At 39.1% G+C, this 11585-nt stretch overlaps 2 protein-coding genes across 3 annotated transcripts; one reads left to right on the forward strand and one right to left on the reverse strand.

Moving 5' to 3' along the window:
- On the forward strand, nucleotides 1-9710 carry LOC106348728 (sugar transport protein 13-like). Of its 2 annotated transcripts, XM_048761935.1 has the most exons (5): nucleotides 1-253; nucleotides 335-457; nucleotides 1335-1785; nucleotides 1950-2241; nucleotides 7739-8561. In XM_048761935.1, the coding sequence occupies exons 2-5, from the start codon at nucleotides 409-411 to the stop codon at nucleotides 8396-8398; spliced, it is 1452 nt and encodes a 483-aa protein (XP_048617892.1). In that variant the 5' UTR covers nucleotides 1-253; nucleotides 335-408; the 3' UTR covers nucleotides 8399-8561. The 2 variants fall into 2 exon arrangements, with proteins under 2 accessions (XP_048617892.1, XP_013643984.2); XM_013788530.3 differs by having other exon boundaries at nucleotides 107-457; nucleotides 7739-9710.
- LOC106348731 lies at nucleotides 9300-11285 on the reverse strand. Its single transcript, XM_013788531.3, has 7 exons — nucleotides 11131-11285; nucleotides 10965-11022; nucleotides 10748-10874; nucleotides 10491-10660; nucleotides 9984-10263; nucleotides 9716-9882; nucleotides 9300-9628 (listed from the first exon to the last, which is right to left on the reverse strand). Exons 1-7 carry the CDS (start codon nucleotides 11215-11217, stop codon nucleotides 9465-9467), a joined length of 1053 nt encoding a protein of 350 aa, XP_013643985.1. The 5' UTR covers nucleotides 11218-11285; the 3' UTR covers nucleotides 9300-9464.
- Between the last annotated feature and the right edge of the window lie 300 nt (nucleotides 11286-11585).

Genomic DNA, 11585 nt, shown 5'->3' on the forward strand with positions numbered 1-11585 from the left:
CTCACAACACGCTGAGAGCGGTACGAAATTACATCAATCTCTCTAATAAGAGAGGAGAATCATCTAGTTTAATATAACAACAAATATAGTAACAAGAAAGAGAAGACTTATGACTTTCGATCAATGACTTGCTGACTCAGGAGCATTTGATCATAAAAGAGACGTGTAGTCATCCCATTGGCTGCAGACATTTCTTTCAGTGCTTTGTGGCCTCTTCTTCTATATAAGGAAGTAACCCAAGTGGTCTCTTTAGGTAGTTGTTCCTTTTTTTAACTCGTTAGAGAGGATAACTTTTTAGTTATAGTCTCTGAAGATATCTTAAGGATGGCCGCAGGATTTTCGACGGCTTCGGCAAAGGGAGTGGATTTTGAGGCAAAGATTACTCCTATAGTCATAATATCTTCCATCATGGCTGCTACCGGCGGCCTCATGTTTGGCTACGAAGTTGGTGTCTCTGGTATGAATAAAATATATAATCCTTTGATAGTTTCTACTTTCTAGCAAAATAAATAAAAGTGGAAATTTTATTTGTTTCAAGGTTACTGAACTTTTTGTTACTGCAAGATTTCTTAAGTAATGTGTTTTAAATAGGGCATGGTCATCAACTACAAACAACTTATTTGATAGAAACATTTCACCCAAAATATAAAGGACTAGTATAAGATACTTGATCAAAATGAAAATTTACTAACTAGTCCATTGTTAGTTAACTAGTGGAAGTAACGAAATAATCTAAAATCATAGCTTACAAAAGTTTGGCAACTAGGGAACTGGATCTAGACCGTCTTTGGCTTCAATTGATGACCATGAAATTTTTTTTTGTTGAATTCTTTGTTCCTCAAAATTTATACTAGTTAGGTTGAATTTTTGGTCAGATTATCGATAGGTAGATCCCACTATTTTCCTCTAAATATCTTATGAATGAATGAATTTATAAAAAAAAAGTTTTTCTCTACAATTTTGATGAAGAACAAAATGAATAAAGTTTCCTATTTTTTCTTTTTAATTCCTCAAATGAAAATTTATTTTTCATTTTATTTATTTTTTCCATTCATCTGGTGGCCACCGATCAAAGCTTTTGTTTTACTTTTAAATAGTATAGTGAGAAAATTAATGTCATAAGATTTTTTTTTAGAATAACTAATTGTCTTTTGTATCGTCTATTATTACAAGACTACACTTCATGCACACTCATAATACATTGGCAGCACTAGTAAAATATATTATGAGTATGTATCATTCATGATCAGTACCGAACCTTACAAGTTCTAAACGGTAAATACTACCAATGAAGCTAGAGCACATGATTTACCATCATCAATATGGTTATGTAGGTGGAGTGACAGCGATGCCGGAATTTCTGAAAAAGTTTTTCCCGGTGGTCTACGGGAGAGTAGAAGTCGGCGCCGACAAAAACAACTACTACTGCAAATACGACAACCAAGGACTACAAATCTTCACATCATCTCTATACTTAGCGGGTCTAACCGCAACGTTCTTCGCTTCATACACGACGAGAACACTTGGACGAAGGCCAACCATGCTCATAGCTGGCGTGTTCTACATCATCGGTGTGGTTCTCAATGCTGCGGCACAAGACCTAGCCATGCTTATTACAGGCCGGATATTGCTTGGTTGTGGAGTTGGGTTCGCTAACCAAGCCGTGCCGTTGTTCTTGTCGGAGATTGCACCTACTAGGATCAGAGGTGGTCTTAATATTCTCTTTCAGCTTAACGTCACTATTGGTATCCTCTTCGCAAATCTTGTCAACTATGGCACCGCTAAGTATATATCTCTCTCTCTCTTTTTTTTCTTTCTATACTTGTCAGATAGATTGTAGTACACGGAATGTAGTTGTATTCATGCCCTAACTTCTTTTTTTTTGTTTCTCTGCGTTGACTTTTATTTCTTTTAAGCTGACTTAATGGGCTCCTTTTATGTATGGTCAGAATCAAAGGAGAATCTGGATGGAGGCTGTCACTTGGTTTGGCCGGAATCCCGGCGCTTCTACTGACGGTGGGAGCTTTATTGGTGACGGAGACACCGAACGGTCTCGTTGAAAGAGGCCGTCTCAATGAAGGCAAAGCCGTTCTCCGTCAGATTCGAGGCACCGTTAATGTCGAACCAGAGTTCGCTGATCTTCTTGAAGCTAGCAGCCTTGCCAAAGAAGTCAAACACCCTTTCAGAAACCTTCTTCAACGCCGGAACCGGCCTCATATCCTCATCGCCGTTGCCTTGCAGGTCATTCAACCACTTCTTTACTTAAAGTTTAGGTTTTTGCTTTTCGTTTATATGATCTTAATGCCTTAACCATGTGGATTCTGTGAATATGAGAAACACAATAAGGGTTTTGACTGAATAATATCTTCGTTTTACATTCATAAACAATACAAAGGAGATTAAATAGACTCAAGAGAACAATCTCGAATCCTTTGAATACAATAGCTGTAAATGTAAAGTAAAGTTGACGGCCAGCTCATGACCAAAGTAACGGAGCGAAACGGTTCTGGATAAGCTCCAGCTGAGCTCCCGTACTCGCCTCTGTTCCACAAGACGACAAACTCTGTTTTGGTGAAGACCGTTGGAGAAGAGAGACGTTTGGCTTGTCTTGGGCCTTCTCATTTGTGTCTTGTTGGGCCTTGGATGCTATCACACTTACATCCCCCCTCAAACTTGGAGTGGGATTAACTTCCACACCAAGTTTGCTTCTAAGCATTTCAAACGGCCTTCGCGGAGCGACTTGGTGAAGATGTCCGCTGTCTGTAGCTCCGCCGGAATGTGTCTAGTCTCGATTAACCCCAACGCAACTTGTTCACGTATGTAGTGATAGTCTGTGTCGAAGTGTTTCGACCGTTTGTGGAGAGCCGGATTAGTACTCAGATAGACGGCTGAGAGATTGTCACACAGGAGCAACGTAGCATGCGGCTGTGGAACTTTCAAATCCCTGAGAAGTTGAGACATCCACGTGATCTCTTGAGCCGTTTCGCAGAGAGCTCTATATTCAGCCTCCGTTGATGATCTTGAGACTGTTTCTTGTCTTTTAGCTGACCATGAAACCAGATTAGATCCAAGAAACGTACAGAAACCGGCTGTGGATCTTCTGGTTTGCTGACAGCCAGCCCAGTCACTGTCACAATAAGCAAGCAGCGACACACATTTGTCTTTGTGAATGTGTAGACCGAGCGTTGTTGTCCCCTTGAGATATCTGAGTATGCGCTTGAGGAGACCAAAGTCTGAGACCGTTGGAGAGTGCATACGCTGACAAACAAAGTTTACTGCAAATTGAATGTCCGGTCTGGTGATGGTTAGGTATTGAAGCTTCCCGGCTAGACATCTGAAGTAAGTAGGTTCAGAGAAAACAGGTGAGTCTGCTTCTTCAATTCGCTGTGGCAACGGAGTAGGCATCGGATTACAGTCTGTCATAGCAGCTTCATGCAGGATATCGTCAATGTAAGCTTGCTGGTGAAGGAATACTCCAGATGATAGCATTTCCATTTCAATACCCAAGAAATACTTGGGGACTCCCATGTCCTTCATAGAGAAGCGCTGAGATAAGGTGTTCACCAGAATTTGTATGCATTCATCATTGCAGCCCGTGAGTAGTATATCGTCAACATATAGGAGCAACACCATACTGACATTGTTGAAATCATATGTGAAGAGAGACGGATCAGATTTGCTGCACAAAAAACCATAGTCTATCAGGAAGTTGCTGAATGTATCAAACCAAGCTCTCGGTGCTTGCTTGAGTCCGTATAGAGCTTTGGTGAGCTTGCAGACATAATGAGGTCTGTTAGGATCCACAAAGCCCTCTGGTTGATGCATAAACACCGGTTCTTGGAGATCTCCTTGAAGAAAGGCACTAGAGACATCAAGTTGTCTTATGGGCCAGTCTTTGGCAGTAACAATCGTAAGCATCAGACGAATTGTTGATGTTTTGACTACAGGACTGAAGGTCTCTAGATAGTCCACCCCTTTTTCTTGTTGAAATCCTTTTGCCACCAGTCTGACTCTTCTTTTCCTCACAGTACCATCTGGATTTAGTTTTTTCTGTGTAGATCCAACGACTTGTGACCACATTCATGTCTTCTGTTTGCGGAACCAGAGACCAAGTGTCTAGAAGATGGATGTTTCCCATTTCAGTCATCACTGCATTGTTCCACTCTGGATGTTTCATGGCTTCTGTGATGTTTTTCGGTAAGGAGCCAGAGGATTTAGGTGCCAGTAAAGCATACCTAGTGTTCGGCTTGTGGACTCCAGCTTTGGCTCTAGTCTGCATAGGGTGAGAGTTAGGCAGTACAACAGGTGGAGCGGGAGGAAGGACTGCATCTAGATCACCAGCTTCACTATGATCAGATTGATTCCCCTGATCATCATTGTGCACTTCCTGTTGAACAATATCAGGAGCTTCTTGAGTCTGATGTGGAGTACTGAGAAAGCGTGTGATCTGTTCTTCTTGTACATGAACCGGAGGAGATGTAGCAGCTTGCCAAGCTTTCAGAAGCGGTGTCTCATACAAGGGAACAAGATGTTTGTATTGATCTTTAAATGGAAAGCATTCTTCATCAAATATGGTGTGTCTGGAGATATATACTTTTCCAGTAGGAGGATACAAACATCTGTAGCCTTTGTACTGATCACTGTAACCCAAGAAAACACATTGTAGTGATTTGGGTTCCAGCTTGTGTGTTTGAACTGCTCTCAGACAAGGATAGCAAGCCGATCCAAATACTCTGAGACTGGTGTAATCAGGCTTGGTGTTGTAGAGAAGTTCAAAGGGACTTTTGTTGTGAAGAACCGCCGAAGGGAGAAGGTTGATGACATGATTAGCAGTTGCAAAGGCTTCTACCCAAAAATGTAGAGGTAGATGACACTGAAACATCATAGATAGACCCAGCTCGACATGATGTCTATGTTTGCGTTCTGCGAGTCCATTCTGTTCTGGCGTATATGGGCAGGAGATTCTGTGATGAATGCCATTGTCACACAGATACTTCTTCAGTTGATGATTCACAAATTCACCTCCACCATCTGACTGAAACTCTTTTATCTTGGCATTGAACTGTTTTTCAACGAGATTCTTGAACGCAATAAACACTTGATAGAATTCAGCTTTATTATGAAGTGGATAAAGCCACGAGAATCGAGTACAATCATCCACAAACACAACATAAAACCGAAAATCTTGATTAGATACAATGGGAGAGGGACCCCAGAGATCACAATGTATCCTCTCCAAAGCTTTAGACACATGAGATTTAGACTGACTAAACTGCAACCGACTACTCTTCCCCATCTGGCAAGGCTCACAAATGAGGTTGGTTCTGCTCTTATTGACTACAATTTCCTTGCATAACTTGAGTTATTGAAGAACACTTGAGTTGGCATGTCCAAGTCTGAGGTGCCAAACATCTTCAGACGCTGCTGTTTGACGGTTAGAGAAGTAGACTGCTTCCTCTTTATTCTTCAACGTATAGAGACCATTACTGCGAGGCCCCTTTGATACCACTTCCTCCTTTAGTAGATCAATTACATACACGTGAGTGGCATAAAAAAATACTCCATAATTGTAGTCATCACACAGTTTAGATACAGACATGAGTGATTTTTGTATATCAGGACAAACGAGGACATCATGAAGTGTCATTGTACCTGATTTGGAGGCAATGGTGGTAGAGCCAACGTGAGTGATAGGAAGGTAAGCGCCATCCCCAATCATGATTCCGTCATTACCCATGTAGGGATGAGCTTGCTGTAAGTGTGATGCAGACGCTGTGACATGAGCCGTGGCTCCAGAGTCTGGTATCCACTCCCTTCCATCAGTTACTTGCATAGTGGAGAAGGCTTCATGAGCTTGGTAGTTGTTGTCAAATCTGTTGTAGCACTTGAGAGCAGTATGTCCAAGTCTACCGCAGATTTGACAAGTAGGACGTCCTCCTTGGTTGCTGACGTTGGACAGATGCTGAGGGAAGCCACGACCTCTGCTTGAGTAGCCTCCTCTACCACGATAACCACCACGACCTCTGCCTCGAAAGTTTTGATTGTATTGAGGAGCCTGTGGTTTGTATTCCACTTGTTGATCAGCTCTCTCCGTTGAAAACGCAACATGGGGATTTGGAGAAGGAATCTCTTCATACGACTTGAGCTTGACATCAAAGCCTTGAACTTCTGACACGACATCAGTGAAGGATGGCGCTGGGAACTTGCTTAGCGAGCTCTGAATAACAGTTGTTATCGGATCATATTCTCTTCCAAGCCCATTGAGAAACCCGAAGATCTTCATGGACTCATCTACTGGTTTCCCAATCGCACTCAGAGCATCGCAGATGGACTTAAAGTCCCGACTGTAAGCGGACAAGGTCTTGTCTTTCTTGGTCAGAAGTTGAAGACTTCTTCTGAGAGAGAACTCTCTAGCTAAGGAGCTCTTGTTGAAGTTGTCGGCTAGAGAGACCCAGACTTCCCGAGACGTAGTGAGCGAGTGGACCGAACCCAAGACTTCTTCTGAGAGAGTACCAAATATCCATGACCGAACAAGTTGATCTGAACAGAACCAAGTCTCAAATAGAGGGTTTGCTTCCTCCACTTCAACATCGTTCCTGGTGACACGGTGAGTTGCTGGTGGCGTGGTGACCGCGCCGTTGACAAATCCCAGCAATCTTTGACTGGACAGGAGCGATTCGAACTGCGTTTTCCACAGAAGATAGTTGCTGTCGTTGAGCTTGAGTGTGACGGAGCTCAAGACATGAACTTTACTCGGAAACGGATACGTAGTAACTGGATCTGCCATACCTGTTAAGGTTTAGATGGCTCTGATACCATGTGAATATGAGAAACACAATAAGGGTTTTGACTGAATAATATCTTCGTTTTACATTCATAAGCAATACAAAGGAGATTAAATAGACTCAAGAGAACAATTTCGAATCCTTTGAATACAATAGCTGTAAAGGTAAAGTAAAGTTGACGGCCAGCTCATGACCAAAGTAACGGAGCGAAACGGTTCTGGATAAGCTCCAGCTGAGCTCCCGTACTCGCCTCTGTTCCACAAGACGACAAACTCTGTTTTGGTGAAGACCGTTGGAGAAGAGAGACGTTTGGCTTGTCTTGGGCCTTCTCATTTGTGTCTTGTTGGGCCTTGGATGCTATCACACTTACAGATTCGAGTTTTAGTTGGGGTTCAATTTTTTTTTGTACTGAGAAAAAAATTGGTTTTGAAAAAAACCATTCAATTAGTCTTTTAGTTTTTGTTTTAATTTTTTGGTTTTTGAATCATTTCTTTTTATTTTCGATTAAGTTCTAATAAAATTATTAGGAATCGGTTAGTATTCAAAAAGCTGGAACTAGTTTGGTCCGGTTTGGTTTTAGTAAGATTTTTAGATGATTTTAGATTTCCGAATAAAAATATAGAGTAATTCGGTTTTTCGGATATAATATCAAGTAGTTCGGATTGTTCAAATTAAAATATAAAATAAATATTCAGTGAATTTATTTTTTTTTTCAGATAACTTTTGTTTTGTAACGTTAAATATTTACGAATTTGAATTTTTGAGTAATAATTTTTTTAAAAGAAAAAACTAAATATAATATATATGGTATTTTATGTTTTCGGGTATAGGTTTGGTTCTTGATTTGGTTTTGATTCTCTTGGTTTGGTTTGTTTTTTCGGATTTCAGATAAATTGCAGAGAAATGCTAAATTACTAATCATTTGTTGGGTGTTGATTACATAAAAAGTGTAGATATTCCAGCAATGCACTGGAATCAACGCCATTATGTTCTATGCTCCTGTTCTTTTCAGCACTTTAGGCTTTGGCAGTGACGCGTCTCTCTACTCTGCAGTGCTCACCGGTGCAGTCAACGTCCCCTCCACTCTAGTGTCTATCTACTTAGTTGATAAAGTCGGTCGTCGTGTTCTTCTTCTTGGAGCTGGTCTCCAAATGTTCTTTTCTCAACTCGTGATCGCCATTGTCCTCGGTATCAAAGTCACAGACCACTCTAATAACCTTTCCAAAGGGTTTGCGGTTCTTGTCGTGGTGATGATTTGCACCTACGTAGCTGCTTTCGCCTGGTCTTGGGGACCGCTCGGTTGGCTAATCCCTAGTGAGGTTTTCCCTCTTGAGACACGTTCCGCGGGACAGAGTGTGACGGTGTGCGTCAACTTGCTGTTCACTTTCATTATAGCTCAGGCTTTCCTCTTGATGCTGTGTCATTTCAAGTTTGGGATATTCATCTTCTTTTCTTCGTGGGTCTTGGTCATGACTCTGTTTGTGATGTTCCTCCTTCCTGAAACTAAGAACATACCTATCGAGGAGATGAGGGAGAGAGTGTGGAAGAAGCACTGGTTCTGGACTAGGTTCATGGTCATGGGTGATCAAAGTTGTAACCGGCAAGAAGAGTAACAACAGGTGACTAACAATACACTAGATAGATATAAGAAAAGATAACTATATATATAAAGAGTAAAGACTAAACATACTAGAGCATCTTTAGAGCAGAGCATTGCTAGAACACACATAACACATAGGTCTCTCAAATAATATTCTTAATTATTTTTATTTTTTATTTTTATTTTAAAAATTAAGCCACGACTTAAAAGATAAGTGGAGAACGCAGCTTTTCAGCGAGATCAAAAAGCTCTTCTCAGAGAGTTGCTTTCTCTTTTGGGCTTTTTTGCTAAATAACAAAAAAAAAAGAAGAGAAATTAGATTTTGGGAGAGAGAGTAGAGAGAGAGATAGGAAGAGAAAGTAAGAGAGAGAGGGAGATTTTAGTTAGATTTTTATTTTTTGTTTTTTTATCTTAGCTACTTGGCTTAATTTCCCTTCTCTTTTTTCTCCATAATTTTTTCTCTTTTTTCTTTCCTTTTCAATTTTTTTAATATTTTTAAATTACTGAGAGCTCGTGCAAGAACTCACAGCTGCGCATGCTCTTAATGATATTATTTAAAGATAATATCTCAACATGAAAAAAAAGTAGAGAAAAATAGTCTAAATATTAAAATATTATCATTATACTAGAACAAAATAATATTATAAATCTGGAAAGATGCTCACCTTGACATACTATACGTTAATGATGCTCTTAGCCTAATGACTTCTACATCACCATTAAACCGGATCTCCATATATATGGTTGAGGTTTAAAAATGGTTTAACAGATGTATAAGAAAATACGCACATGATTTAAATATATTCTTCAACCCTTTTTTCCTAAGATGTTCAGCCTAGTTTTTGGTTAAGTTTATTTAAAACTAAAAGCTTATAAAAATGGTTTCGAATATTTTGACATTATCAAACATAAAGTTTAAAAGCAAGAGAATTTTATTTCATTGATAACAAAGCAGAAAACAAACTCAAAGAACAGAAATGACGATTACATCACAAGGATCAACAACTTCAACTTATTATTACAACACACATCCCTTTATTCATAATGTTGTTTGATCCAAGACAAAGATTTAGAGATCACTAGACGGGGACGATGTTGGTCACAGAGACCTTAACCATTTCAGCTTCAAAGACAATAGCATCATTCACCAAATACCCTTTGGATGTATCCTTTAAATCTTTCATCAATATGATATTGTTCACTCCCACACCATAATCGCTTCGAATCGGGTACCAAGCTGCAGCTGAAATAAAGAAAAAAAAAATATTAATTTCATTCACCGATTATTCTTGGAAATAAAAAATTATTTATATTGGTTTAGTCTTCTTACAATATAGTTGCCTGTGGTTGGAGCTACGTTGGTTCTTTAATCGTAGATTAACCGCTCCCCAAGTGTTTGTAACAACTGCGTTTGGCCTAAAGCCTTGAGCATATAAGTAGATTGGAAGTGCATGTGGTCTGCCATCTCCATCCCCTTTCGGGTTAAATCCTAATCTCCTGATTATACATCAACCAAAAACCGTTATTAAAGGAATTCAAATATGTTTTGCCCAAAAAAAAAAAAGGAATTCAAATATGCAACTATATAAAGTACTAACCAGTAACGGTCTCCAACGAGAAAATCATCAGAATAGTAGAATTTATCTTCCAAGGTGGAGAAACGAAGAATCTTCCAAGTGAAAACATTGTTTGGTGGGTTTGATATAAAAGTGACTTTCTCTTGTTTCTCTGCCGGTTTAACGATGAGGATCTCAGCACCAAAAGAACATGTGTCCTGCACAATGTACCCCTGGTTCGCGTTTTGCAACGTTGCGAGGGAAATCAACTGTCCGAATCCCCACTCTTTTTTCGCCGCGGTGAATCTCTTGACTGCTCCATCTGCAATAGTCCACAACTACAATCATACTCGGGTTATAGACAAATCTTTGTCATATCTTTGTCATTTACAACGGCCAAATAAAGATGTAGCTACTCTCATTGGGAGTTGGTTTTTTATTTTTTTATTGGTCGTTATATTTCAGTTTTCCATTCAAATTTGAATATTATAATAACTTTTTGATGTTAAAGAAACGTAGCTAGTAATATAATAAATGATAAAAATATACCTGTGACAGCCAAGTACTTGTGTTGTTTTGGATTGTGGACAAAGAGTTTAAGATCAACGTTGACTTCCCAACCATATGGAAGCGATTCGGTCTCTTCCATCCTCACGTATAGTGATATATATCCATTTCCACCGTCGTTTTTATTACCATTCATGTACATAACCAACCTCCTGTTTTTTTTTTTTTTTGTCATAAAAATAATCTTAATTAATAAATAAGCTGAATAAATGAAAAGAAAAACCGTTGGGATCATTTACCATTTGTAACCAGCAGCTTCGAAAACAGAGGATTCGTAGACTTCGGTTCTCTCCTTAATCACGGAGTAGCCTGCTATAGTTACTATCTTACTCGATGGTCGCTCTTCTCTCAACACTCTTGTCACTCCTGTAAACAACGAAAATTTTCCAGGAAAAGTTCAAGAACTGAGTTTCAATGTTTCACCAAGGAAACCAAAAGGAAATGAGACAAGCTTACCAAGATTCGCCTGGAGATTGTAAGAACTGTTGTTCTCTGTTCCTCTGCCTTCTGTGACCTGGATTTTTTTTATTATTATTGTTAAGACCTACTTATGGATATGGTAATCGATGATAAAGTACTTCAAAACAAACAGAACAAACGAAAGCAAAGACAAAATGTAAACCTGTTGAATGAGGAACTCAGCAGAAGAGCAGGTGATGAAGAGAAAAGCAAGAGATAAGAAACCCAAACTCCTTTTTTGACTATCCATTTTTTAGATTTGATGGTTATTGGTTTTGGTTAAGCTTTACGTTATATAGACTGATGCATCTTGGTGTTTGTTGAGTTAGTTGCACATATAAAATTGTAAACGTGGCTCCTCGTGGAAAAAAATATATTTATTTGAGATTAGGCATAGGTGTTCGAGATTATGTTCGGGTCTTTTATGATTTCTCTGGAAGTTCGAATTTTTAGTACTAAACTCAAAAGATCCATTCAAGCTTTACTATATTTCGATCCATGATCGGATCGAATATATTTTACTCTAAATACTTATTAAATATCATATTTATTTTGAACCAAAAGTTATATTTAATAAAGATTATATAAACTTGAATAATGTAAGATTAAATACAAAAA

Source organism: Brassica napus, chromosome C7, assembly GCF_020379485.1.
Source record: "Brassica napus cultivar Da-Ae chromosome C7, Da-Ae, whole genome shotgun sequence".
Taxonomy (NCBI): domain Eukaryota; kingdom Viridiplantae; phylum Streptophyta; class Magnoliopsida; order Brassicales; family Brassicaceae; genus Brassica; species Brassica napus.

Excerpts from the sequence above, each read along its gene's own strand:
- LOC106348728 (XM_013788530.3), top strand. The coding sequence starts at position 325 with ATGGCCGCAGGATTTTCGACGGCTTCGGCAAAGGGAGTGGATTTTGAG. Across the intron at positions 458-1,334 it reads CTACGAAGTTGGTGTCTCTG|GTGGAGTGACAGCGATGCCG; the intron begins GTATGAATAAAA and ends ATGGTTATGTAG. Across the intron at positions 1,786-1,949 it reads GTCAACTATGGCACCGCTAA|AATCAAAGGAGAATCTGGAT; the intron begins GTATATATCTCT and ends ATGTATGGTCAG.
- LOC106348731 (XM_013788531.3), bottom strand. The coding sequence starts at position 11,217 with ATGGATAGTCAAAAAAGGAGTTTGGGTTTCTTATCTCTTGCTTTTCTC. Across the intron at positions 10,264-10,490 it reads CAAGTACTTGGCTGTCACAG|ATGGAGCAGTCAAGAGATTC; the intron begins GTATATTTTTAT and ends GGACTATTGCAG. Across the intron at positions 9,883-9,983 it reads CTCGTTGGAGACCGTTACTG|GAGATTAGGATTTAACCCGA; the intron begins GTTAGTACTTTA and ends ATGTATAATCAG.